Source organism: Oncorhynchus gorbuscha, linkage group LG05, assembly GCF_021184085.1.
Source record: "Oncorhynchus gorbuscha isolate QuinsamMale2020 ecotype Even-year linkage group LG05, OgorEven_v1.0, whole genome shotgun sequence".
Taxonomy (NCBI): Eukaryota; Metazoa; Chordata; class Actinopteri; order Salmoniformes; family Salmonidae; genus Oncorhynchus; species Oncorhynchus gorbuscha.
The window spans coordinates 21977279-22005179 of NC_060177.1; the positions used below are offsets into that span (position 1 = coordinate 21977279).

A 27901-nucleotide genomic window follows, 5' to 3' on the forward strand; every position below is an offset into this window, starting at 1 on the left:
TCCAAATGGACAATGACCCCAAGCATACTTCCAAAGTTGTGGCAAAATGGCTTAAGGACAACAAAGTCAAGGTATTGAAGTGGCCATCACAAAGCCCTGACCTCAATCCCATAGAAAATGTGTGGGCAGAACTGAAAAAGCGTGTGCGAGCAAGGAGGCCTACAAACCTGACTCAGTTACACCAGCTCTGTCAGGAGAAATGGGCCAAAATTCACCCAACTTATTATGGGAAGCTTGTGGAAGGCTACCTGAAACGTTTGACCCAAATTTAAAAAAATTAAAGGCAATGCTACCAAATACGAATTTAGTGTATGTAAACCTCTGATCCACTGGGTATGTGATGAAAGAAAGAAAAGCTGAAATAAATCATTCCCTCCACTATTATTCTGACATTTCACATTCTTAAAATAAGGTGGTGATACTAACTGACCTAAGACAGGGAATTCTTACTAGGATTAAATGTCAGGAATTGTGAATATACCCCGTTCAAAAGTTTGGGGTCATAAACATCAAATTGATCAGAAATACAGTGTTGGTCAGAAATTGTTAATGTTGTAAATTACTATTGTAAATTACTAAATTACTATTGTAGCTTCGTTAAGGAGTACCCGCAATACACCAGTCTCAACGTCAACAGTGAAGAGGTGACTCCGGGATGCTGGCCTTCTAGGCAGAGTGCCTCTGTCCATTGTCATTTTTCTTTTGCCCATCTTAATCTTTTATTTTTATTGGCCAGTTTGAGATATGGCTTTTTCTTTGCAACTCTGTCTAGAAGGCCAGCATCCTGGAGTCGCCACTTCACTGTTGACCTAGAAGGCCAGCATCCTGGAGTCGCCACTTCACTGTTGACGTTGAGACAACTGGTGTTTTGCAAGTACTATTTAATGAAGCTGCCAGTTGAGAACTTGTGAGTCATCTGTTTCTCAAACTAGACACTCTAATGTACTTGTCCTCTTGCTCAGTTGCGCACCGGGGCCTCCCACTCCTCTTTCTATTCTGGTTAGAGGCAGGTTTGTGCTGTTCTGTGAAAGGAGTAGTACACAGTGTTCTACGAGATCTTCAGTTTCTTGGAAATTTCTCACGTGGAATAGCCTTCATTTCTCAGAACAAGAATAAACTGACGAGTTTCAGAAGAAAGGTCTTTGTTTCTGGCCATTTTGAGCCTGTAATCGAACCCACAAATGCTGATGCTCCAGATACTCAACTAGTCTAAAGTAGGCCAGTTTTATTGCTTCTTTAATCAGGACAACAGTTTTCAGCTGTACTAACATAATTGAAAAGCGTTTTCTAATGATCAATTAGCCTTTTAAAACGATAAACTTTGATTAGCTAACACAACGTGCCATTGGAACACAGGAGTGATGGTTGCTGATAATGGGCCTCTGTACGTCTATGTAGATATTCCATAAAAAATCAGCCGTTTCCAGCTACAATAGTCATTTACAACATTAACAATGTCTACACTGTATTTCTGATCAATTTGATGTTATTTTAACGGACAAAAAATGTGCTTTTCTTTCAAAAACAAGGACATTTCTGTCACGCCTTGGTCTTAGTGTTTTGTGTTTTCGTTGATTGTTTGGTCAGGCCAGGGTGTGACATGGGTTTGTTTTGTTGTATTTCGTATTGGGGTTTTGTGGTTATTGGGATTGCGGCTGAGTAGGGGTGTTGTATGGGCTTGACTGCCTGAGGCGGTTCTCAATCAGAGTCAGGTGATTCTCGTTGTCTCTGATTGATTGGGAACCGTATTTAGGTAGCCGGGGTTTCGCTGTGTATTTCGTGGGTGATTGTTCCTGTCTCTGTGTAGTTTCACCAGATAGGCTGTAATAGGTTTTCACGTTCCGTTTGTTGTTTTGTTTTTGTATAGTTATTTCATGTATCGTCATTCTCTTCATTAAAGACATGAGTAACCACCACGCCGACTCTCTTTCTACAAACGAAGAACGCCGTTACAATTTCTAAGTGATCCCAAACTTTTGAACTGTTATGTATTATATATATATATACACTGCTCAAAGAAGTAAAGGGAACACTAACATAACACATCCTAGATCTGAATGAATGAAATATTCTTATTAAATACTTTTTTCTTTACATAGTTGAATGTGCTGACAACAAAATCACACAAATTATCAATGGAAATCAAATTTATCAACCCATGGAGGTCTGGATTTGGAGTCACACTCAAAATTAAAGTGGAAAACCACACTACAGGCTGATCCAACTTTGATGTAATGTCCTTAAAACAAGTCAAAATGAGGCTCAGTAGTGTGTGTGGCCTCCACATGCCTGTATGACCTCCCTACAACACCTGGGCATGATCCTGATGAGGTGGCGGGTGGTCTCCTGAGGGATCTCCTCCCAGACCTGGACTAAAGCATCCGCCAACTCCTGGACAGTCTGTGGTGCAACGTGGAGTTGGTGGATGGGGCGAGACATGATGTCCCAGATGTGCTCAATTGGATTCAGGTCTGGGGAACGGGCGGGCCAGTCCATAGCATCAATGCCTTCCTCTTGCAGGAACTACTGACACACTCCAGCCACATGAGGTCTAGCATTATCTTGCATTAGGAGGAACCCAGGGCCAACCGCACCAGTATATGGTCTCACAAGGTCTGAGGATCTCATCTCGGTACCTAATGGCAGTCAGGTGACCTCTGGCGAGCACATGGAGGGCTGTGCGGCCCCCCCAAAGAAATGCCACACCACACCATGACTGACCCACCGCCAAACCGGTCATGCTGGAGGATGTTGCAGGCAGCAGAACGTTCTCCACGGCGTCTCCAGACTCTGTCACGTCTGCCATATGTGCTCAGTGTGAACCTGCTTTCATCTGTGAATAGCACAGGGCGCCAGTGGCGAATTTGCCAATCTTGGTGTTCTCTGGCAAATGCTAAACATCCTGCACGGTGTTGGGCTGTAAGCACAACCCCCACCTGTGGATGTCGGGCCCTCATACCACCCTCATGGAGTCTGTTTCTGACCGTTTGAGCAGACACATGCACATTTGTGGCCTGCTGGAGGTCATTTTGCAGGGCTCTGGCAGTGCTCCTCCTTGCACAAAGGTGGAGGTAGCGGTCCTGCTGCTGGGTTGTTGCCCTCCTACGGCCTCCTCCACGTCTCCTGATGTACTGGCCTGTCTCCTGGTAGCGCCTCCATGCTCTGGACACTACGCTGACAGACACAGCAAACCTTCTTACCACATCTCGCATTGATGTGTCATCCTGGATGAGCTGCACTGCCTGAGCCACTTGTGTGGATTGTAGACTCCGTCTCATGCTACCACTAGAGTGAAAGCACCGCCAGCATTCAAAAGTGACCAAAACATCAGCCAGGAAGCATAGGAACTGAGAAGTGGTCTGTGGTCACCACCTGCAGAACCACTCCTTTATTGCTAATTGCCTATAATTTCCAACTGTTGTCTATTCCATTTGCACAACAGCATGTGAAATTTATTGTCAATCAGTGTTGCTTCCTAAGTGGACAGTTTGATTTCACAGAAGTGTGATTGACTTGGAGTTACATTGTGTTGTTTAAGTGTTCCCTTTATTTTTTTGAGCAGTGTATATACAGTGGGGCAAAAAAATATTTAGTCAGCCACCAATTGTGCAAGTTCTCACACTTAAAAAGATGAGAGAGGCCTGTAATTTATCATAGGTACACTTCAACTATGACTAGACAAAATGAGAAAAAAATCCAGAAAATCACATTGTAGGATTTTTTATGAATTTGTTTGCAAATTATGGTGGAAAATAAGTATTTGGTCACCTACAAACAAGCAATTACTTTAAGAGTCTCCTCTTTTTTGCCCCACTGTATGTATGTGCTTGGGTTCTGTAACTAATACAGTACAATGCTGCTAGATCAAGGGTGTGAAAATAAAGGGCCTCTATCTATGAAGCAGGCTGCCTCTTACTCTCTGTTTGTCCCTGTGTGTGAAAGGTTCTGGAAGAGTCTAAATGCCTGGTGCGGAGCATTCTGAAGTCGGTCCTGGAGGAGGTGAATGAGAAAGAGTGTCAGATGCTCAAACAGCTGTGGTGCTCCACCAAGGGACTGGAGGCGCTCTTCAGCTACCTGCAGAGCAAGGTGTATGATAACTGACCTCTCACCTCCACACACCTGCAGAACTATCTATGGGCCACAAGATCTGGTCTTCAGTTACCTACTGAGCAACATCCCTGAAGATCTAGGGCTTTGATCTTCAATTACCAACAGTCTTCTTTAACAACCAGCAGAACGCAGTTTGCCAGTCTCCGAGGCCTTATCTCCTCTCGTCAACATCTGGGCCTGCAGAGCACCACCATCAATGTTTGGTTTACTTTGGTCATCCCTCAACGTCCCTGCCTGTAAGATGAGCAAAGCATCAACTTCTGGAGAGGATTCATCTGTAGGATTCATTCTGCATTCATACTGGCCTGCTTGGGAGTTCAGTTAACCCCTTCCAGAGGAAGCATTGACCTGGAACAGGAAGTCATGACAGTGAACAAGGCTCTTCAGGAAAATGGAGGCACAGCGGTGGTGTGAGTGCATGGAGGCAAAAGAGCTCGTCTGATGGCTAATGTCAGTGTTCAGTTATTTATTTGAAAATGTATTTAGATTTGATCCTAAATACAAAAAAAGTATACCATGTGTATATATTTTCTATTAGTCTGCTGTTTGTTTGTTTTTGTATCTTGCTTTTGTTTTGAGGTGAAGTATCCTCCTGGGCTCTGAGGTGTAGTGAAAATCAAAGCTATGCTTGAGGTCAGAGTGGAACATATATCTTCTCACTTTACAATGCAGTAACCCTGGCCAAAGAAGTAAATAATAATTGAAGTGAAACCTGTCCATTGAATTAGGTGTGGTGTAATAGGAGGGCCACTGGGGAAGAGTTAGAGGTAGGTAATGCCCAATGATACACACCCATAAGTGGGAAGTGACTGTGAATGGGCAGTGTTGACAGTGAACTCTTTCTGGATTTATATAGTTCGTTTTGCGATGCTCTTTTGGAAGTGTTTATTCAATGGCATGTATTTGGTTTGTCAGTAAGGGTGTTTGACCTCTGATTGAATGTGAATGTGTAGAAGGGCCCTCTTTGACCACGACCAACACTCCCATAGAGAACCAGAGCTGTCTGATTGCATCTTTTCATTAGAATGTGGAGACTGTCGATAGATCAACAGGAGACCTCTCCCTGGGAAAGGGAGGAAAGAGAGAGAGAATGAGAGTAAGAGGGTGAGACATGTGTGTCATCATTATTATATCAGCAGCAACATGTGCAGCGTCATCATTATCTTCAAGGTACATATATGACATGTGTTACAGTGCAAAGGTGTAGCGGGAGTGGTTTGCTTATCTACTCTTCTGTGTTGACTAACCTTGCCTGAGACCTGAAGACTTCTTTTGGCTCCCAGAGCTAATGCCCGGCCTTTAGCTCAGAGGGCTACTGCAGTCTTAAATCGTGAAGACGACCAGGGTTTGATACCCCGTTGATTATAAAGGCATGTATATTACATTGTGAAACGTGTAGCTATGATATTTGGACAGATAATTATTTTGATATTACCTTGCAATTGGTTATTAGTGAGACATTGTGTATTTTTGTAAAGCACAGAAAGATGATGTTTTGTTCCAAAGTAATCACTGTCTGTTGGCTGTCTGTGTTGTGAAGATGCAGTAGTAGTGCAGCTGAAGCAGATAATACCTGCATGTGATGATGGCTTCAGGAAATGGGAAATGTATATCTACATATATTGTATGTATGGATATCTATTTTTGGTTTACCCAATAATGAAATGTAGTTTTGTGGAAATTGTTTTGTATCATTCAGGAAGTGGTGGATATTTGCAGTTGTACACATATATGAACCATGTCGGTGTTATATGGTGTAACTATATGCATGTACAATATTGTAGATACGTGTGTTGCCTGTCAAAATACTTTACATTTCAGGGTATGTTTTGTATTGCCATAGTAACCAATGTTATAAATCTTGCACAATCATTATTTGTATTTATTTAAAGTTAGTGCTCAAGTTTTGGGGTGGCAGTGTCATAATGTTTCCCTTTCCCCAGAGGCATCTCTTTCTCTCTTATCTTCTGTTCCAGATATTGTCAGTAAATGGCTTTTTTCCCTAGATCTGCCCTGTGTGATAGTGGTGACACAACGAACACACACCAAAAACATGGTTACATGAAGCATATTATTTTTAAAGGCTGTTGATACCCACTGTATGCCAAACCCTGAAACAGTAATATTGCTATTGACAGCACTGACAAATCAAAGCTCTATCAATTTCTAATCAACCATTCCCAATTATATTTGAATAACAATTTCCCTAATTAATTTATTATTTGCATGTTGATCAGTGTATTGCTAAAGTATAGTGTAAGATTAAATGTATATTAATATATTCAAGATTTGAGTTTTGCCTGTACCTCTCCCCAACCTGGTCTCAGAGCATTTTGTATTATGCTTTACGTAAATTCATACACTCTCCTTTTAGTATGATTTGTTACTTCCGTATGGTATGTATTCATTTGTGGATGTCCATCAACCGTTTCTTATATGTTACAAATTTGCAAAATGTACAATATATTACGATTTGCTAAACGTATGATATTTTACCAATTCTAGCTAGGTGGGTAACATTAGCTATCTGGCTAATGTTAGCTGGGGTTAGGGGTTAGTATTAAGGTAAGGGTTATGTTTAGGAGTTAGGTTAAAGGGTTAAGGATAGGGAAGGGTTAGCTAATGTGCTAAGTAGTTGCAAACTAGCTAAACATTTGCAAGTATAGTTACTAATTAGCTAAAATGCTAAACTTGGTCATGATGAGATTCGAACTCGCAACCTTTAGGTTGCTAGACGTTCACGTTATACACCAACCCATCCACCCCAAACCAACTAATTTTTACCTTAAGTAACCATCTGTCTATTCTAACCATAAAAAAATGTAAAATATCATACTACTTTGTATCTTGGTTTACATTTACTTTGTTACGTATAGTCTGAGACCAGGCTGCTCTCCCAGAACCCAAATAGAGAAACATTGTGTTTGAATGATGCATTTGAATAATTTGAAGTAAAACATGTATAATTACTTTGTTGAGGACTTACCCTTCAATATTATGACCGGCCCTGTAAGCCATGTGTTTAGGTTTGGTTTGTAAACTCCTATCATCTCTTTCTCTAGTCTAAAATCACACCTCGGGGTGCCTTAGAAGTTGTATCTTTTGTCTGTAGGATGCTGTATCCATACGTTGTGAGAGTTTGGGGGTCAAGCTGCTTTGAATAAACTATGACATTAATTTAAACATGGTGTTTTTGTTGTGTGTTTAAAAACTGTTTTGTTCCTACTTAGTTATCACACCTACAAACTATATTTTTGTTTGCTGCATTTGTATAGTATCAATGTCCTTGTTTGGATAAAAGCACACATCATTTGGATCAGATAAATATATTGTAGGCCAAACTAAAAGAGCATCCATCTGTCCTTGGGCTCCTCTCCATTGAAACACACCACATAAAATAAACATGAATGGGTTGCTCCTCTATGGCACTCTCACTATAACCCTCTTCAGCATTTCACTCTGCTTTCCAGAAATGACTGGGGGCCTAATGCTAAACCGCTGTGAGTCATCCGGACAGGAAAAGGAGGGGGGATGTTTGCTCTGAATGAAATATTACAATGTTCCACACAATTACCTAGTGGCATTCATTCAGGATTTAGGCAATACCAACCATGGCTCTGTCTCTGTAGTGTTTCAATCTGCATAATTAAGATCTAATGATCACTTAACATTTACAAAGTGCATGTTATTCCTAGTGCTAACTGCTGTATAGATGGTCATTGTATTGTGTTTCTCTGGAAGATCCACTGACTTTATGGATGTCCAGATGCTTCCCCTCTGTGTTCTGACACACACACACACACACACTGCGTGGGAGCCAGACTATTCATTTGACTGAAGTGCCAGACCAATAACAATCAACCACAGCTGAGAATAGCCCTCAGGTGAGTCAAAACGGCCTGCTCTACTGTAACAAATGCAGTGGATTGTTCCGGCTGAATGGGAGCTGGATATGAACAACCCTCTTAGGCATCTGTTGAGGACTTGGGTGAATAAGGCTGTGAATATGACACTGACACATTTGTAAATGAATGAAAGGTCATGTGAGCTTGGAGCTTTCACATATAAGTAAAGTATTGGTTAACTACCCAAATGAAAATAACATCAAGGCAATTCTGTGTTTTGGTAAACTTTATTCAATAGAAATCCAGTGTTAATTCATCATTGTCATTCTCCAGTCAGAAACTCAGACAATGTAAAACTATTTTGTTAAGTCCTTTAAATATGTAATCAACCATGATAGCAGTCCTCAAAACAGACACCCCCCACCCCACATGAGCTCTGATCACTGAGTAGCGAAATTATCATCCACCACTGTCTATGACAATCCACACCACCCAACACACATACTGAAACCAACATTATGAGAGACCTCTTGTGGCCAGATATACAGGCAGTAAAGTAGGCTTCTCATGGTAGGCCCCAGTAAATCCCAAGTCCTCCAATAGCCAGTTCCTGTGGCCCTTCCTAGAGCATCGGCTCAGTCTACTGCCATTCAGAAGTCTTCCTTAGGGCCGTCTTTCAGCCTCTGTCTCATCTCTTTAGCATGCTGTTTGCTTTTCTCCCTCTTTGCAATTCGCTGTTGATCAGAAAGAGAAACATTGTTGAAAATACCAATAGTAGGCATCTGGTGAGGCATCCCTTTAGAATTAAAACCAAATTGCTGGTAGTCCTCACCTCGTCCTTCAAACAAGCTCTCATGGCACGGTCCATATCATTGCAATGGCCAAAGAACTTCTTGACATTGTGCTGAGGATGAGACATTAATTCCATATTTTTTGACAGGTAAGAGTGTAGCTATACTTGACTGCTCCTACACATTAGTTTAGAACAGCTACATTGTAGAGCAATGCAGTAGATCTTTCAGTTGGAGGTCTATGTGGGACATGTTCTTAAGATGCTGTTGAGTCGTTCCACCACAAAAAGCACAAAAAAATAGGATTTTGACACCATCTCAGATCATTCTGAAATTGTTTCTGTAGTTAAACATATTAGATTAACACTCTTGAAACATTATTTTGTTGAAATATAATTTGATCTCTGAGATATTAAGCTAATTGATTGCACCCTAATTGGCCATTTTAATTTATAGGATTCATATAATCTTCAATAAATATATACTGAACAAAAATATAAATGCAGCATGTTGGTCCCATGTTTCATGAGGTGAAATAAAAGATCACAGACATGCTGCTGCTTGGAGTATTGCTTCTTCATCCTTTGAAATGTATTCCCTGTGATGTTCTTTTTTCCCCGTTCAGAGAAATTAGCCATTGAAGTCGCTTGAATTATTTACCATAAATTAGTGTGAAAGTACCAGGTTTGGCCGACTAGATGCCGCTGTTCCTGATAATGCCACCACAACCTTTTGTCCATTTTGCTGGTCTCTTGTGTTTATTAAATAGATCAATATTTTCTTTGTATCTTAGGGTAGAAAACCAATATATTTTGCTCATGATTAAAATAAATTGTATGGTCATCCTCACAATTAAAGCCAGTCCTCCATGAAAGCAATTCCGTTTGGTCTTCTTTTAGGCTTAATTTGTGTCTGTGATTTATTCCCTTCAAAAAAGGTCTGGGTTAGTTAGACCACACCTGGCGAACAAGCAAACCATTAAGCTACAGCAGTTCTAATTATTTAAATATTATGGTCTCATGGTCTTCAATGGTAAAAGTCCCAAACACACACTGTATAGCATTTTTTTGCATTGATAATGATAATGGTAAATGTCACTAATCACACTACATTCAGAGATGTTTTCTACTAATTGTATTGAAAAACATGACTGCCATGCAAAGGTTAATAATTGTATTATTTTATTAGGGTTCTCATAACATTTTACTCACTAACCCAAGTTTTGGGCTTGTAGGAAAAGTGTTCATATGAGAATTGCTACATACGGATAGGATGCGGATAGCCCTCTCAGAAAGCTGCAATTTGTTGGACTATTCATGGAGAGTTGGGTTGAAGCATTAGGTTGTTAAAAGAAGGACAAACTGACTGGCTGTATCACACTATGTATTTTCACCATGAGCAAACGCTATTGGTTTTCAACCCTAAGTTTCAAAGAAAATGCTGATCCATTTAAAAGGTCCAATGCAGAAGCTTTTATATCAATATCAAATCACTGCTGGGTACCAATTAAGCAACTTACTATGGTTGTTTTCCATAAAAATGGTCAAAATGAAACAGAAATAGCTTCTTAGCAAAGAGCAATCTCTCAAGCAAGAATTTAGCTAGGACTGTCTGGAAGTGGTCTAAGTGGGGAGGGAAAAACGTAGACAACTTCACAGTATTATTCCAACCCTTAGTGTGTAAATATATATAAAACATAAAACACAGGAAAATCACATATTTGACTGCACTGGGCCTTTGATAAGAACCACAAGAGACCAGCAAAATGGATAAAAGTGTGGTAGTAGTAGCAAGAACAGAGGCATCTAGTGTGCAAAACCTCGTACTTTCACACTCATTTATGGTAAATAATGCAAGACACTTCAATGGATAACTTCTCTAAACGGGGGAAAACCATCACCAGATTCCCAGGGAATACAATACAAAGGGTGAAGAAGCAATACTCCAAGCCACAGCTCCATACTACTTCTGAAACACAGAAAACTAATACTGTATACTGGTTGTTGGGGTGGGATTGGCCTGGGGTGTGGTGGGTCGGTGGGGTGGGTGGCTTTGACCATTTTCTTGAATTCCTTGCCTTTACGCAATGGTAGGAATAAGTTTGATCCAAATTGAATGTTGGGTACTATATTTGTTGAATATTATGTGAATCCTATAACTTAAAAGGTCCTATTTAGGAGCAATCAATTAGCTTAATTTCTCAGAGATCAAATACATTTCAACAAATAATGTTTCAGGAATGCTAATCTTATCTGGTTCTAACTTCAGAAACGATTTCAGAACAATCTGAGATGGTGGGTGTAAAGGCTTGCTGAAATGACATGTAATGACCCAGTCTATGGTTCTCAGGCAAGTATACAATATCTTACCTCCGTGTGACACTGCTTCAGCAGGTTTATCAGTATGTTGCACTCATCCGTGTGCAGGTGAGGCGACAGATCAGAGTGCATTCTGAGTTAAGGGCTTACCACTCCAACAATACTGGAAAGAGATACAATACCAACCATGTTTGTGACTACAATGTATACTGAAAATTACTATTTAACTATTTGGGTTTGTGTAATGACGGTCTACTCTAAATTATACTCCATCCACCCAGTCCCTCTCCATCCTGCAAACTCATGGGGATGATCCGTTCTCTGTTTACACTTACCTGCAATGAGAGAGAAAGCAGGTGTTAAACACAGGTAGGCAGGTTAAAACTAATACAGGTAAAGACATGGATAGCATTGCCTGTGTGGGTTAATGAAGGACAGCATACCAGACACAATGATAAGAGCCCATTCATTCATCCTGATTCATCTCAAAGCTGTGATTCAGCCTCTACTGTAACAAGTAGGCTAGCAGTGGCAACGTCGTCAATAAGTCATAAAGTTGTGGTTGTATGGAGATGACCTTTGCTACATATTCAGAGACCGGTTGAAATAGACTCAAAAGTGTATACAGCAAAGGGGCCAAGGAAACAAAAAAATAGTTCAATTGAATGATACTAGCTAGCTAGTCAGACTGTTCCAGCTATAGTCCTACTAGTACTGTAAGTAACTTAGCTAACAAAATATACTGGAATATGGAATTACCTTAAAGCTGTGAATAGAATAAGGTAGCTAATTTAATAAATATATTACCAGTTCAGTTGGGATATCATTGAGATATCTATCTTCCGGGAATATAATATATCGTTGATCGCAATTTGACAAAATGTCGCTAGCTGCAAGTGGCTAGTAGTAGCGAGAAATACCACTAAAGGGCAAATGCAACGTTCTTTCAACCCCTTGTTTTAACTCCTATTTACTGCCAGGTTACTGTCGATGTATTTACATCTAGCTAGCTACTGTACACATTTTGAAAAATGTGTTTAACAATTCAGACATAGCATTCGATTGTAAACCTAGTTATTTATTTGATAAAAGGAAGACATGATGGTAGCTATATACATTTATCTCAAAAGGCAAAGGACTACACTGATTGACATTACAGTAGCAAATCAACACCCGCTCCCGTTGGATGGTGGTCCAATCACATTAATTGTCGATCACATGTGGGTGGGCATTCCCTCAATTGCACACAGCAAATAACTCCAGTCATTGCAAGACTGGAACATAAAACACATTATATTACATATTTATGTCCGATTGTAGTATATATGCATTATAGCTATATCATCATATGTAATTCATCCTAAACACTGTGCATCTATGCCTCTCCAGCAGACGGCGCCATCGCATATTGCAGTGGAAAGACGAATACATTTTTACGAAACAAAATCCCAGATGTCAGTTTTCTATTTATTTAGTTTTTACACGTTTTTGGTTTAATTTAGGACAATCTTAAACCACATTTACTATCATCTAAATACCTTTAAAGCATGTGAATATGTGGAAAACGTTATCTGAAGAGGAAATGACGAAACAGGAAGTTTGACCCACCAGATGAATCCGATTGGTTGACTCTCGTTCGGCGGTTTGTTTTGAGTTTGCGTGTCTGCTGTTAGCTTGCTTTCGAATGCGTTTTAATAGTTTAATTGGTTACCACATCGATTTTAAGCATGGATGACTCTACAAAGCGTATATTACAACGTCTGGTGCGACGAATCCCTTATCAAATGCTCCAGAAAATGCTTGGCAAGTGGGCTCATCTATCAAGGGAGGACCTGCAATCGCTGGACTTCACACAACCAAAATGGGTGTTGACGGAACATCTACTGGCTCTCTGTGAGGTAAATGTGGCTGCTTGACTATATAGTTAACGTTACCTATCTAACTAGCTTTCTAGTGATGTTCTCTTTAGCTAACTTGTTAACTTAGTCTAACTCACTTTAACAGTTCATCATGGGCTAAATGTAATCCACATTTTTGTTATACAATCAACCCTTTCTGATATATTCTACTTGTATCTTTCCCAGGAGAATGGCTTGGGAGTGAAACACATCACAGAACTCGAAATGATCTGTAAGTGTTATTTGACCGTGTGAATGAACTAATTCCCCCCTCAGTAGCTAATGGTCTACTTAGTTGTCAGTAATAGATCATACATTTCACCAATGCTTTCCAGATATCATTGAGAATCCGAACCAGGGAATGTGGCATGGCTTCGAGCTCCTTGATGCAGAGGGTAAATGAAAGTCTCTAATACCTTGCTGTACATTTATAAGTGCTTTCACTGACACTCACAAAGATCCTTTTGAAAGTGGACCCTAATCAATATTAGAGTTCCAAGGTATTAGAGGTAGCCTAATCAGCATTACTGTTCATTTCAAGTATATTTTTCTTCACAGAGGATGCACCATCTATTGAGCTGACACAGTTCAAGGAACAGTTCAAGGCCAACCTCACAGAGCTCATCAGCCATGTATGTATGACTTCCATCTTTTATATGCTTGGTAGAAAAGACAGAACGAACATTCATTAAAATAGCTTGTAATGTCCCTCAATTGCTGTGCTTGCATGTGCCATCTCTGTCTATGCCTGTGTTTGTCTTTCCTTCCAAGGTGTCTATTAAAATAAAGAAACACACAGATGAGGCCATATGGATACGTGTTGCCTGGGGGGACAACTTCACAAAGCCTTACCACCTTAAACCCACATATGTTGTCCACCATCTTCAGACCCCTTATGTCTTTGTGACCGGCTTGACTTCAAAGTATAAGCCTCTTTTAAACCAGGCAAGGATGCTTTCCTAATTGCCCCTGAGGGGATTCATAACGTCATGTTGCAATGCTTAGAATTCTGTTTCTAGGGTCTGTATCTCCTGTTTCACAGACTGAGTTCTGTCATACAGGCCTTGGTTCTGGCCACAAGATATGGCTCTATGAAGGACGCTCACCTCAGTGGACGGAACCTCACCGCCATCAGAGACCTACTGATGAGGCAGTACCAACAGGTAGGCCTGTAAAAGCCTTTATCATGACCATCCCACTGCTAACAAAGAAAGCCTATAGAACTAACTATAGAGATTCTGTGTTCTGCACCTTTTCCTTCATTCATAGGTGTTCCCCACCAAAAATCCAAAACCTCTTCAGGAAAAGAATCCTGTCCCTAGAAGTATGTTTTTGTTGTCTGCTTATAAAATACAATTGTAATGTATACATGAACCGAATCATGGTGACAACCACAACAAATTAGATATCAATAGAATATAGAATATTGACTTAGAATGTCAGTGAAACACAAACTATTTTCTCAATTTAGACCCCAATATAGAGAAAGAACATGCTGAGAATACAGAGAACCGACTTCAGATGGCCTGTGAGGCCTTCGGCGATGGGACACTACCTCAACTGCAAAAAGCTGTCTACAAGGTGCAAGAAGTTGAATTATAGTTGTTTACGAAAAGCTTTCTCCTCGTGTGCCTACTGTGCTGTGTGTGACTATGTATTCTGCTCTCTTCTCAGCTGGAGACCAAGTTCCGAGATAACTCTAACAAAACGTTGACAGGCAGAGAAGAGCCCTTCAGAGGAGTGGTGGAGTTTGCCAGCACAAACCTCCTAGAGTCACTCAGGCACTGTGTGTCCTCAGGTACAGTATCTATATGTCTGGGGCTGGGCTTTGTTTAATATCCCCTTTAATCTCTGTCAATGGGAAGAGCCACATCTTCTAGTTTTTTGTTTTACCTTTATTTAACTAAGTCTTATTTACAATGACGGCCTACCCCGGTCAAACACTAACGACGCTGGGCCAATTGTGTGCCTCCCTATGGGACTCTCAATCATGGCCGGTTGTGATACAGCCTGGAATCGAACCAGGGTCTGTCGTGACTCCTCTAGCACTGAGATGCAGTGCCTTAGACCATTAAAAAAAATGTTAAGCCACTCGGGAGCCCTTTGCTCTCTCTCTCTCTCTGCACTCTGTTTCATACCCTCAGGTTGAGAAGTCAAGCCTTCCAGGTGTATGCTCAGCATTATGTTTTATTTGATGTGGTTTTAGTTAGTTAACTGCTCATATATGGCTCCACTTCTTTATTCAATTCTGTCCATCACCACAAGGGGGCAGAGGAACCATGACAGACTTTCACTGTGTCCGTCTCATTCTCCAGACATGTGCTGAGCTGTTTGGTGCTGCTATTTGAGGGTCTGCTATTGAGTGAGTGGATTCGATTAGACTCAACCAGGGTGAACCAGGCTATGGCCAGTCACATGACCGGCTAAAACCGGTGAGGGCAGAGTACCCTGCCCAAATTTAACAGTAATATGCGCACCCTGGTCATATTGTCAACATAGCTTTCTTTGGGATGTTCGATAGTGATTTATCAATAGTAAACACTTGTTCAGGTGAACATGAAATCCTAACTCATTACTCCATGTGTTACGTCACTTGTGTTTTGTGGGGGCACCTGCTTACCATGTCAGATAAGCTGCCCAGTTTTAACCCCCCCCCCCCCGAATCCAATCATTTTTAACGCTGTGTAAACTCGGCCTACCCCGTGAACAGGGTGTCCAAAAACGAATCCCCTCTGTAATTGCTTGTGATTGTGTTTTACAGGTATGGCGTCAACTCCAGTCACCCCTCTTCTCTCATCTATCACACAGAAAGGGAGAAACTATTTTGTTATCACAGACAAAGGAGTTTAAATCAAGTTTAACTATAAGATCTACCAGAACAAGTAGTGTATATTTGTATTGAATGTTGACATTTTATGGGGTTCAACATGTATTTTTTAGAACACATTGTTTACCCATTCACTCTGTTTCAGAATAAATCAATTGACATATGTAATTTGTTTCACTTATTTTATATGAACAAATAAAACATTTCTGCAATTATGTTGATGAATTTAGTGCATTTTTCAGTCCTTCACCCAAGTGTTGATAAGAATCATCTTTGTTATTGTTTCTCAGTTAATATACTACAATCTGTACTCGAATAAATGTTATTGGACGGATTTTTTATTTTATTTTTTACTTTGTGTTACTTGAGTAGTGTACAGCAAATATGTAATATATCACAGAATAATAGCTACAATATTGCCACTTGCCAGCCATGTGATGTTGCCAGGACGCTTGTGTGGGAGTGGCTGTCTGTTGCTATGAAAGGTCTCCCGGAAGTAGCCGCGTCCTTGTATTTTCCGGACCATATTTTCCTGGCTTGTTTGCAGCAGCTTTTCTGCTGCCTGAGGAGCAGTTGGTTTGGTGACTTGTCAACAGAAACATGGCTGCCTCTGCGTCCGGGAAAGCATACCGAAACGATAACGCTTCCAAGGGCAGTCAAAAATGCACCGAAGAGCCCCCTGCACCGACGCGGGAGATTATCAAACCGTCTATCATGGAGCTCACCAAAGAAGTGCGGACCAACATCCTATGCACCGTAGAAGGATGTGGCAAGATTCTACCGAACACGCCAGCCCTAAACATGCATCTCGTGAAGTCCCACAGAGTAAAGGTAGCTAGCTTGTTAGCCTATTTGCAAGCTAACCAAAGAGGCTAATGACATATTCCAAAACGTCTATTTTTCAATTCATGAGGCTTGTATCGCTAATTAGTTACGTTAGGTAGTTCGAGGCATGCTTATTGGGAAAACGGCAAGTCATCGTGCACTGTTTGAGGCCAGTTCTTTGAAGTTGGCTAGCTACAACTGTATATTGCTGATAACATTATTTGGTTACTATTGTGAAAGATTGCTTAAAGCATTTGGACTATCAACCTAGGCTAGGATCATGGCTGTATGTGACTGATTATCCGCGCTGATGTTAAGTTAACTAGCTTTCGTGTACTGCCTTTACATGTCAGCCATACAAATATATTATATGTTCAAACCCACACGGTTAGATGCGCACAATAACACGAACATTGTGGATATTCAGATTAATATAATAGTTCGTTTAAAACGTTTACATGCTTTGCAAGAACAACGATTTCAGTAATAATCCGGTTTACATGAACACATTTGAAGTTATGCTAATGATGGGACTTTTGATAAATGCAAAAAATCGGCAATAAACTTTACCACAGTGGCCATGTTAATTTGAGAATACGATTTGATATTGAATTAGGACATAATGTTTGTATGTGAAAAGATGCACACTTTCAGTTTTTCCGGACTCACGCATGGGGGAGGCTTGCACATGCGCAGATCAAATACACCGCTGGAACGCCGATTAAACTGTTTACGTGCCTTAATTCGAAGGTTGCTCGGAAAACCATGTGTTTTAATCGGTTTACTTCGATTTTGACCTTACTCTGCTTATCTTAATTCGGCGTAAGGTGTTTAAATGACTAATGTCATACTCAGTTTAATATCGAATTATTAGTGTGCATGTAAATATACTTGTCTCCATGCCCACATAGCCTAACGTTGTAATATTATTGAGAGTCGTTTGGTTTTCTAGAAGATTATGGAAATTCGAGCAATGAAAATAACCCTCAGTGAATTAATGTTTATATGGCTGAAGAAGATGGGCTAAGCCCAAGATGTGCAATCAAATCAGTCTGACTAATGTCACACTGTCTTTAGCCTAAATATGAATACTGGCTACAGTAAAGGTCTTGGAGACAATGATCCTCCTCTTTAACTGAAATGTATGCACTGTCCTCGCCTAGTCTTGCTGCCCTGTGGGAGTCCTAGTGATTCCAGTTTCCCCCAAATGAATGCTGTTCTCTGCTGGGATCTAGCTGTCTTTTGTCTTGCTACAGACTGAGCTCTTTGGGGGAAAAAAGAAAAGGTGAATGTTTGAATTTGAATTAGGTCTGAAAAGCACTTCATGCTCCTCAAGTGCTAACTGTTGTCAATATTGAACTAATTAAACTGGGCCTAATGCAGGAGAATGAGAGATGGAGAAAATACATTATGCAGCAATTCATGATGGAAACCATGTCAATCTGAACAAAATGGTGTCAAGTGAGTGTAGTCTTAGATGTCCATGACTGTGTGACAGGGCTGCCAGTAGAGGCAACTATACCCATGCTTTTGAGAACCCAAAGCATTCTTCCTTATCACAAAGGTTCCCCGCTATAAGTACCGGTGGGAGCATGTGACTACAATCCCAACGCTCTGTTTTAATATTTAGAAATGTCAGTTATCGCTTGCGATACGGTTTTTAAAACATATGGAACTTATCTTTCATTTCAATTAGAAATAATCTTTCAATAAAATACATTTACTGTAGCAGGTTTGCACAGATCCATACGCCCTCAAACTACACTTCCTCCTCAGTTACCTTACACACAGATGTTCGAGCAGGTTAGATGGCTAGTTAGCACAGGTGGTCGCATCAGTCTTCCGTATACAAGGGCTGTGACATGGAGCTATGGCCGTGTGGGAACACTAACCATTTAAAGGTGTGTAGTAATTTAAACTTTTAGTTTTTTTAAACAATCTCTCACTGATATTAAATATTTGTTACCTATGTTTCCAAAATGGTATCGTAAGCCATGCGTATTAAGATTCAGAACTCGCGTCGGGGCTCTTAACAGAACTCCCCCGGCCAGAAGATGCCTTCATAAATAGACAATAAAGGTAGTTATGGGCTAACGCTACTCAACCAGAGTCAGGAAAGCACAGTCTGCTTACTGTGCCTCCGCTGTTACGCACTGGCCAGGCTTGTTCTGTTGTATTCATTGATGCAGAAAGAGAGGTGATTTGGGTTATAACTAGAGGTCGACCGATGATGATTTTTCAACGCCGATACCGATTATTGGAGGACCAAAAAAGGCCGATACCAATTAATCAGCCGATTTAAAAATAAATATAGATTTTTTTAAATTACATGTATTTATTTGTAATAATGACAATTACAACAATACTGAATGAACACTTATTTTAATTTAATGTAATACATCAATAAATTCTATTTAGCCTCAAATAAATAATGAAACATGTTCAATTTGGTTTAAATAATGCAAAAACAAAGTGTTGGAGAAGAAAGTAAAAGTGCAATATGTGCCATGTAAAAAAGCTAACGTTTTAGTTCCTTGCTCAGAACATGAGAACATATGAAAGCTGGTGGTTCCTTTTAACATGAGTCTTCAATATTCCCAGGTAAGAAGTTTTAGGTTGAGGTTATTATAGGAATAATAGGACTATTTCTCTCTATACGATTTGTATTTCATATACCTTTGACCATTGGATGTTCTTATAGGCACTTTAGTATTGCCAGTGTAACAGTATAGCTTCCATCCCTCTCCTCACTCCTACCTTGGCTCGAACCAGGAACACATCGACAACAGCCACCCTCGAAGCAGCGTTACCCATGCAGAGCAAGGGGAACAACTACTCCAAGTTCAGAGCGAGTGACGTTTGAAACGCTATTAGCGCGCACCCCGCTAACTAGCTAGCCATTTCACATCGTTTACACCAGCCTAATCTCTGGAGTTGATAGGCTTGAAGTCATAAACAGTTAAATGCTTGAAGCATTGTGAAGAGCTGCTGGCAAAATGCACGAAAGTGCTGTTTGAATGAATGCTTATGAGCCTGCTGGGGCCTACCATCGCTCAGTCATACTGCTCGATCAAATCATAGACTTAGTTATAACATGATAACACACAGAAATACGAGCCTTCGGTCATTAATATGGTAAAATCCGGAAACTATCATCTCGAAAATAAAACGTTTATTCTTTCAGTGAAATACGGAACCGTTCCGTATTTTATCTAACGGGTGGCATTCCAAGTCTAAATATTCCTGTTACATTGCGCAACCTTCAATGTTATGTTATAATTACGTAAAATTCTGGCAAATTAGTTCGCAATGAGCCAGGCGGCCCAAACTGCTGCATATACCCTGACTCTGTTGCAAGAGAAGTGACACAATTTCCCTAGTTAAAGAAATTCATGTTAGCAGGCAATATTAACTAAATATGCAGGTTTTAAAAAATCTATACTTGTGTATTGATTTTAAGAAAAGCATTGATGTTTATGTTTAGGTACACATTGGAGCAACAACAGTCCTTTTTCGCGAATGCGCACCGCATCGATTATATGCAACGTAGGACACGCTAGATAGACTAGTAATATCATCAACCATATGTAGTTAACTAGTGATTGATTGATTTTTTTATAAGATAAGTTTAATGCTAGCTAGCAACTTAGCTAAGTTTAATGCTAGCTAGCTTTTTACTGCATTCGCGTAACAGGCAGGCTCCTCGTGGAGTGCAATGTAAGGCAGGTGGTTAGAGCGTTGGACTAGTTAAACGTAAGGTTGCAAGATTGAATCCCCGAGCTGATAAGGTAAAAATCTGTCCTTCTGCCCCTGAACAAGGCCGTTAAACCCACAATTCCTAGGCCGTCATTGAAAATAAGAATGTGTTCTTAACTGACTTGCCTATACTTTTTTTTATATATCGGCCCTTATTAATCGGCCATTCCGATTAATCGGTCGACCTCTAGTTATAACACGGTTGTCACTGGACACTCACTGTGCCTTAACTCTGCTGAACTGCCGTATCACATTTGCTGGCCAACTGCTGGATGTGTGTGTAACACGGCAATCAATTTAATTTCACACACTTCCGAACATTACAAATCGTACTCAAATAATAGCCGTCTGTACTAGGCAGGCTGTAGTGTTAGACTAGTCACACTTCTTGTGTAATGGCTGTATGCAAGGTATCAGTGAGTCACTTAACATGTTTAACTCGCATGTTTTCAGTTTGCATTTCCTAGCAGCGATGCTGCTCAGCAGACCCTACCCAGGCTGTCTTGTAGCAGACAGAAACAAAGCTATCTCTGTCCTGCCTGCCTGCATCACCGTCTGGCAATGCACTGTGCCTGGTCTGTCTGCTGGGAAGGGACATAATAGTGTCATGGAGAGCAGCTCAGGGACTGTGCTCTGGCCTAGAACAGACCGTCTGAATGTTAACCTGCTCATCTGCTGCTGCAAGTGGCCTATACAGAACTGTATGCCTCTGACGTAACCGTTACAATAATATAAGATACACTGTGTCTGTTTCCTGTGAAGACAGATCATTTTAGCACTATGCTGGATGTTTATGTATATTAGCCTAACTTCCATCAAACCGTCTCTTTTACTGTAACAATGACGCAGTCGATGTAGCCTGCTAGGTGACCTTGGCCAGTGAAATAGTGCAGTGCTAGTAATGATGGTTAGGCTGTACACACGGGTCGATGCTGAGGTCTATCTGTGGCCTGTGAGTCATACCAAGCTCTGTGTCTGCTGTGCTCTTACATAAGCATCATGCTGTTGTTCATTGAGTTAATACAATGTGCTGCTGACAGCTATCTGGAGACTGCCAGGAGTGTGGAGTGCTGTAGCACACTGGAAAGCACAAACTCCATGTGCTGTTAAACTAATAACTTTCATCTGAACCTCTTTAAAGTCATAGATGTGGACCCTCCTTCTGGACCACCTTCGTCTGTGTATTTGACATTCATGTGGTTTTCTACAAAGGATAATTGGCGTGTCCATCGGCTGGATGTTTTCCAGAGAGAGGATTTTAGTCTCTCTCTAACTAAAGTATAACTAATGCCTAGCCTTTAGCTCAGCGGTCTTGAGAGTTGTCTGATGGCCTAACTTTCTAAATGTGGTTGGTTAGCCTACATTATTTCACTGCTGACAGATGACACTAAATCTTAAGCCTTTAATATCACAGTCTAATCATTCATCCTCTCTCTCCACAGGACGGCCTTGTCAACCCCACCATCAGGAAGGACATGAAGGGCTCCCAGAAGCTCTACTGTTGTCCCATAGAGGGCTGTCCACGAGGCCCCAACAGACCCTTCTCCCAGTTTTCCCTGGTTAAGCAGGTACCACATCCTTACAGTCAGTCTAAGATCTGTATAATGCCAGAGATTGCCTGGCTGAAACCACCTGAGTCAGACTCATGCTGATTGTCTAATGAGTGAAAAGACTGAGACAGACATTTCCTCCTGGGTTTCCCCCTAATCACTTTCCACTCCTGCTTTGCATCTCCCCTGAGATGCTGATGGTGGATGGGAATTGTAAATGATTGGAAAGTGTGTCTAATAATTACGTCTCAATAGAGAGGCTTTTGAAGTGTAACTAGGAAATTGGAATTAGTGAACAAGAAGGGAATAATACATTCTTTTATTGTATTTTTCCAGTTCATGTAACAAGTAACCTCCTCTCATAGCCCGATGTATATTCTGCTCTATCCAGCACTTTATGAAGATGCATGCAGAGAAGAAGCACAAGTGTTCCAAGTGCAACAACGGCTACAGCACAGAGTGGGACCTGAGGCGCCACATAGAGGACTGTGGGAGGACCTACCGCTGCACGTGTGGCTGCCCCTACGCCAGCAGAGCAGCGCTACTGTCACATATCTACAGGACCGGCCACGAGGTCCCCACAGAACACAGGTAGAGGGTACAAAACATTAGGAACATGTACTCTTTCCATGACATAGCTTTCACCTGGTCAGTCTATGATTATTGACGTCAGCTTTTAAATTCACTTCAATCAATGTAGATGAAGGGGGGAGAGACGGCTTAAAAATATATATTTTTAAGCCTTGAGACAATTGAGACATGGATTGTGTTTGTGTGCCATTCAGAGGGTGACTGGGCAAGACAAAATACTGAAGTGGTTTTGAACAGGGTCTGGTAGTAGGTTTCAGGTACACCGGTCTGTGTTAAGAACTGCAATGTTGCTGGGATTTTCACACTCAACAGTTTCCTGTGTGTATCAATAATGGTTCCCCACCCAAAGGACATTCAGCCAACTTGACACAACTGTGGGAAGCATTGTAGTGAACATGGGCCAACATCCCTGTGTAATGCTTTCGACGACTTGTCCTGTGAAATAAGGCTGTTCTGAGGCAAAGGTGTAAGGTGTTCTTAATGTTTTGTTCACTGTGTGTACTGGATATCATACTAGAGGGCAGTGTTTCCATTAACAGATTATTGAGGGGTTTTGGCCAATTTAAAATCCAAAATACACAAAAGCCGACATATATAAGCATTGTCCAAGACATTGTCCAGCAAAAAACATCCTCCATAAATCACATTAGCTACGCATGGAGGTTGGTTCACGTTGTCTTTCAATGATCTCTCTACTTCACCTGTTTCTCTTCCTGCCTGGCTGTCTTGAGCTCATGTTCTCACTAGCAAATTAGCATTGTATCAACTGGAACAGGCCACAAAATGTTCACATGCCAGTCTGTGACACATCGCTGCATGCACATGACTCAGTGGAGAATGATGATTTTATACTACATGAATCTCCCTAAAATAGAATGTATGGTAATGTCCACTAAGGAGGAATTCAAGAGATGAAATAATTGTGCTTCCCTACTCTTCCTCTAGTCTACTGCCTGTTTCAGTAGTTGGCTCTAACATGCTTGACTAACTAGCTACTGTACCAAGGATGGAGGTACAGACAAGTGAACCAGTAATTAGACACTGAAACAGAGGATTTTGACAAGCCAGATGGACAGATTGAGACATGCGTTGTGCAAGGCGCCAACGTTCACTTGGTAGGCTATTGCATATTGCAGTCACTTCCATGTGGTGTCATTGAATCGGCAGTGGATGCTCCTAAAGGCATTAGTCTACACATGACATTCAAATGGGTTTCTATTAAAAAAGACTTGGATTTGGTTGGACATGCTGTTAGAGGGGATTTAAAGATGGTGAGGACACATTGAGCCTCTCTGCCACCACGTCTTCAAGTGTCATGCAGTTTATCCAGTAAACCATGTCATTATTCAATCACAGATCATGTTGGGACAAACGCCTGCATGCACAACGTGACTTGAGAACAGACCTTGAATTTGACTGCACATCGATTAAATGAGAATGCTGCCACTGCACCTTGATTTTTCTTAGTGTTTGTCAAAGCTTTAGAACTACCTACTGCTGTGTTGTCTGCTTGACGTATTCTCTCCTCCGCCTGGTGTTTGCAGGTATCCACCTGTGAAAAAGCGGAAGATGGAGAGACAGATAAGTGGGGAGGAAAAAGTCAAGCCCAGTGAATTCATGTGTCAGATCATAAAAACAGACAGAGAACTCTCAGAGGACTCCCTCCCTTCAGACAGGGTCTGCCACAACAACCCCCCTAAACACCTCCAGAAACTCCTCCTACCCAAGCCCGAAGTGGCTCTGGTGAATTTCCCTGTGATGCAGCTGGCCCATCTCCCCGTCCTCCTCCCCTCCACAGAGAGCGGGGTTCTGAGGTCTGTGGTGCTGGCTGTGGACAGCCAGGGCTCCTTCAGCACCCTCCACCTCATGCCCCAGTCCATGGGGTCCATGGTGCCTCACCTGGACCCTAAGACCCTGTGCTTCAGGGGCAGCATGCCTGCCTCCCGCTCCAGTCTGGGTCCTGTCAGCATGGGGGTGCAGGTAAGTCTGGAGTCAGTGGGCTCTGGCAATGACTTAGGAGGAACCAGGGGGAGCAATACCTCCACCAACATCCAGACAGACATCTCATACTTTTCCAGAATGCCTATGGGGGTCGGGGTGGGGACGGAGATGTGCCCCTTTGGTGAGTCGTCGGTCTCATCGTGTTCTCAGACAGATATTAGTGTGAGTTCTCAGGTCCTGCTGCCGGTCAGTGTAGAGACCCAGACGTTCCCCTCTAAGGCCAAAGCCACCACCACCATCGGGGCGCAGACAGATACCCTCAGCCAGCTGCCCTGCCCCTATTCCTCCCCATCCCAGTCCCCCTACATTACCAAGCAGACCCAGACCAGACTCGCCCTGGCTGGGTCAGAAGAGAGTGCTCAGATGGACCAGGCCATCATGTGCTCAGACCTCTTTGACAGTTACTCCCTCAGTGTCTCAACACAGACGGCACTGACAGACGGACACTTCAGAACCCACGGTGTAGACGACCCCCTTTCCGGTAACAGTCTCTATGACCACGACAAGTCAGCAGGAGGCATGTGCTTTGGCGTGCAGACAGACGATCTCCAGTCGGGCAGCGTGGCGGACAACCAAACCCAGACCACCTTGGCTTTGTTCAACGATCTGGAAAATATCTTGTCAGGTCACTCTCTGTCCGGTCACCAGGCGCAGATGGATTCTTCAACAGGCTGTGGGTCAGCTCTGTGCTCTGTTCAGGAACAGCACACGGGCATCGATTTTGACTTTGAGGAATTCCTGAACGCGGCCCACATCCAGACCCAGACGGAGGAGAGCGAGCTGAGCGGTCTGGGGGCCGACACACCCCTGGAGGTCCTGGATATCCAAACTCAGACAGACTTCCTCCTCCTGGAGGGCCTGGGAAACGGTGAGGGGCCGGGCCGGAGCCAGGCCAGTGACCTGGAACTGGAGATGTTTGACACCCAGACCCAGACGGACCTCAACTTCCTGCTGAAAGCCGGAGGCCACATGCCCCTGGGCAACATTCTGCGCCAGTCCAGCTTCTCCATGAGCACAGAGTCCTCTGACACTGAGACGCAGACCGACCTCCACCGACCGCTTACACCAACACCAAACTCCAACACCCTTCCCTCCGTGTCCCAGGGTGACCAGGCCAGGCTCTTAAGCAGCACGGAGACTCAGACGGTGACCGACGCATCATCTGAGGGCCTCGGAAACCTCTTCCTGACCAGCAACGAGACCCAGACAGTCATGGACGACTTCCTGTCAGCTGACATGGCCTGGAACATGGAGTCGCACTTCAGCTCGGTGGAGACGCAGACGTGTGAGGAGCTGTTTGCTCTCTTTCAGCACTCTGAGAAACCCAACAGCTGAATTACCACCCCCCACACACACCTCCTCAGTCCACGCAATGGGGTTCTGCTTTCTGTCCAGGAGGTCCTGGGATCCTACTCATCATCCTCTACAGTCTTTGTCCCTCTACTACTGGAGGTTTAGGTATAGAAGTGAGCCTTCTTGAAGTCTTAGGACATTCTACAGAGGGGTAGCATGTCTAGGATAACATGTCCAGACATCTCCCTCATGCTAGCTCGAAAGCACTTTATTATAGTTCATGGATATGATTCCCCATCCTTGTTTACATGTTTATTTGCGCGTCTTACTACTTAAATATATATATTTTGTCTGAAAAGCCAGTTTAGTCCGTTTACAATGTTTTAAAATTTGAGCACTAATGTTTGCTGTAAGAGAGTATGTAATGCCTGTTGAGCCTTTCCTTAATCATTCTGCTATTGAATGGCTTCTGGCAGATTTGATGTGGCACAAATATACTTGTGAAACTCTAAAATAGTTGCCGCACTACCGTTGTTGACATGTGATTGTGAAGTGCAGTCTTGTAGAATTGCCCCATTGTTACAGGGCCACCCACCTATAAGCTGGGTCACCGCGTTAGGAGACTAGCCTGTCATGGTCTTTGACTTATTCATTAGCTGGCTGTAAGTGTATAGCAGCACAGTGTGCTGAAGTGATACAACACTGTAGAGGAACACTATGAGGATCTAGCTACTCTCTAGTCACTGTGATTACGTTGTGATTGTGTACGTCCACCATATACAGTGCCTTCAGAAAGTATTCATACCCCTTGACTTTTTCCACATGTTGTTACAAAGTGGGACTAAGTGGAACAAAAAAAATTAGCATTTATGGAAAATATAATGAATATTTCTTCATTAAATAAGTATTCAACCCCCTGAGTAAATACATGTTAGAATCACCTTTCAATTACAACTTTCTGGGTCAGTCTTGAGATTTCCATACCTGGATTGTGCAACATTTGCCCATTTATTCTTTTCAGAATTGTTCAAACTCTTGTCAAATTGGTTATTGATCATTGCTAGACAACCTTTCTTTAGGTCTTGCCCTAGCTTTTCAAGTAGATTTAAGTCAAAACTGTAACTCGGATATTCGGGAACATTCACTGTCTTCTTGGTAAGCAACTCCAGTGTAGATTTGGCCTCGTGTTGTAGGTTATTGTCCTGCTGAAAGGTGAATTAATCTCCCAGTATCTGGTAGAAAGCAGACTGAATCGGGTTTTCCTCTAGGATTTTGCCTGTGCTTAGCTCCATTACCCTTCTTTTTTATCCTCAAAAACTCCCCAGTCCTTAATGATTTCAAGCATACCCATGACATGATGCAGCCACCACTATGCTTGAAAATATGTGGAGTGGTACCCCAAACATAACACTTTGTATTCAGAATAAAAAGTGAATTGCTTTGCCACGTGTTTTGTATTGTGGAGTAACTACAATGTTGTTGAGCCATTTTCTCCTATCACAGCCATTAAACTCTTAACTGTTTTAAAGTAATTGGCCTCAAGTTGAAGTACCCTGTGCGGTTTCCTTCCTCTCCTGCAACTGTGTTAGGAATACACCATCCAAAGTGTAATTAATAACTTCACCATGCACAAAGGGATATTCAATGTCTGCTTTCTTTATTTGTACCCATCTACCAATAGGTGCCCTTCTTTGCGAGGCATTGGAAAACCTCCCTGGTCTTGGTGGTTGAATCTGTGTTTGAAATGCACTGTTTGACTGAGGGATCTTACAGATAATTGTGTGTGGAAGATACAGAGATGAGGTGGTCATTTAAAAAAAACAAATCATGTTATACACTTATTGTACACAGTGTGAGTCCATGCAATTTATGTGACATTATTGGGTATTGTGATAAGGCCAGTGACAAGTCTCAATTTAATCCAGTTTAAATTCAGGCTGTAACACCATTTGGGGGAGGGGGGGGGGCAATGAGTGTGAATACTTTCTGGAGGTACTGTATAACAACCCCACTAAACGTTACTGAACATAAACTGACAATATTACCATTTCTATCAACATTTTCTTGAACTATACTCTAAAGCCTACCTTATTGGT

The 27901-nt window shown here is 41.9% G+C and overlaps 4 protein-coding genes across 5 annotated transcripts in view; 3 read left to right on the plus strand and 1 right to left on the minus strand.

Moving 5' to 3' along the window:
* Nucleotides 1–7293, plus strand: part of LOC124035658 (chromodomain Y-like protein 2) — a 78118-nt gene extending 70825 nt beyond the window's left edge. For both annotated transcript variants that reach the window (XM_046349225.1, XM_046349224.1), the window contains exon 7: nt 3943–7293. In XM_046349225.1, the coding sequence (XP_046205181.1) occupies nt 3943–4101 (159 nt within the window). In that variant the 3' untranslated portion in view covers nt 4102–7293. The remainder of the gene's footprint in view (nt 1–3942) is intronic.
* A 933-nt stretch (nt 7294–8226) lies between these two features.
* LOC124035660 (COX assembly mitochondrial protein 2 homolog) lies at nt 8227–12212 on the minus strand. The gene is made up of 4 exons (XM_046349227.1): nt 11872–12212; nt 11116–11227; nt 8788–8859; nt 8227–8689 (listed from the first exon to the last, which is right to left on the minus strand). Exons 2-4 carry the CDS (start codon nt 11194–11196, stop codon nt 8606–8608), a joined length of 237 nt encoding a protein of 78 aa, XP_046205183.1. The 5' UTR covers nt 11197–11227; nt 11872–12212; the 3' UTR covers nt 8227–8605.
* A 136-nt stretch (nt 12213–12348) lies between these two features.
* On the plus strand, nt 12349–15993 carry LOC124035659 (centromere protein N-like). Its single transcript, XM_046349226.1, has 10 exons — nt 12349–12962; nt 13149–13194; nt 13298–13357; nt 13521–13594; nt 13734–13907; nt 14024–14125; nt 14232–14286; nt 14434–14543; nt 14637–14760; nt 15724–15993. The coding sequence occupies exons 1-10, from the start codon at nt 12792–12794 to the stop codon at nt 15810–15812; spliced, it is 1005 nt and encodes a 334-aa protein (XP_046205182.1). The 5' UTR covers nt 12349–12791; the 3' UTR covers nt 15813–15993.
* A 295-nt stretch (nt 15994–16288) lies between these two features.
* atmin (ATM interactor) lies at nt 16289–27024 on the plus strand. The gene is made up of 4 exons (XM_046349228.1): nt 16289–16620; nt 21813–21938; nt 22312–22511; nt 24056–27024. Exons 1-4 carry the CDS (start codon nt 16390–16392, stop codon nt 25845–25847), a joined length of 2349 nt encoding a protein of 782 aa, XP_046205184.1. The 5' UTR covers nt 16289–16389; the 3' UTR covers nt 25848–27024.
* Nucleotides 27025–27901: the final 877 nt, after the last annotated feature.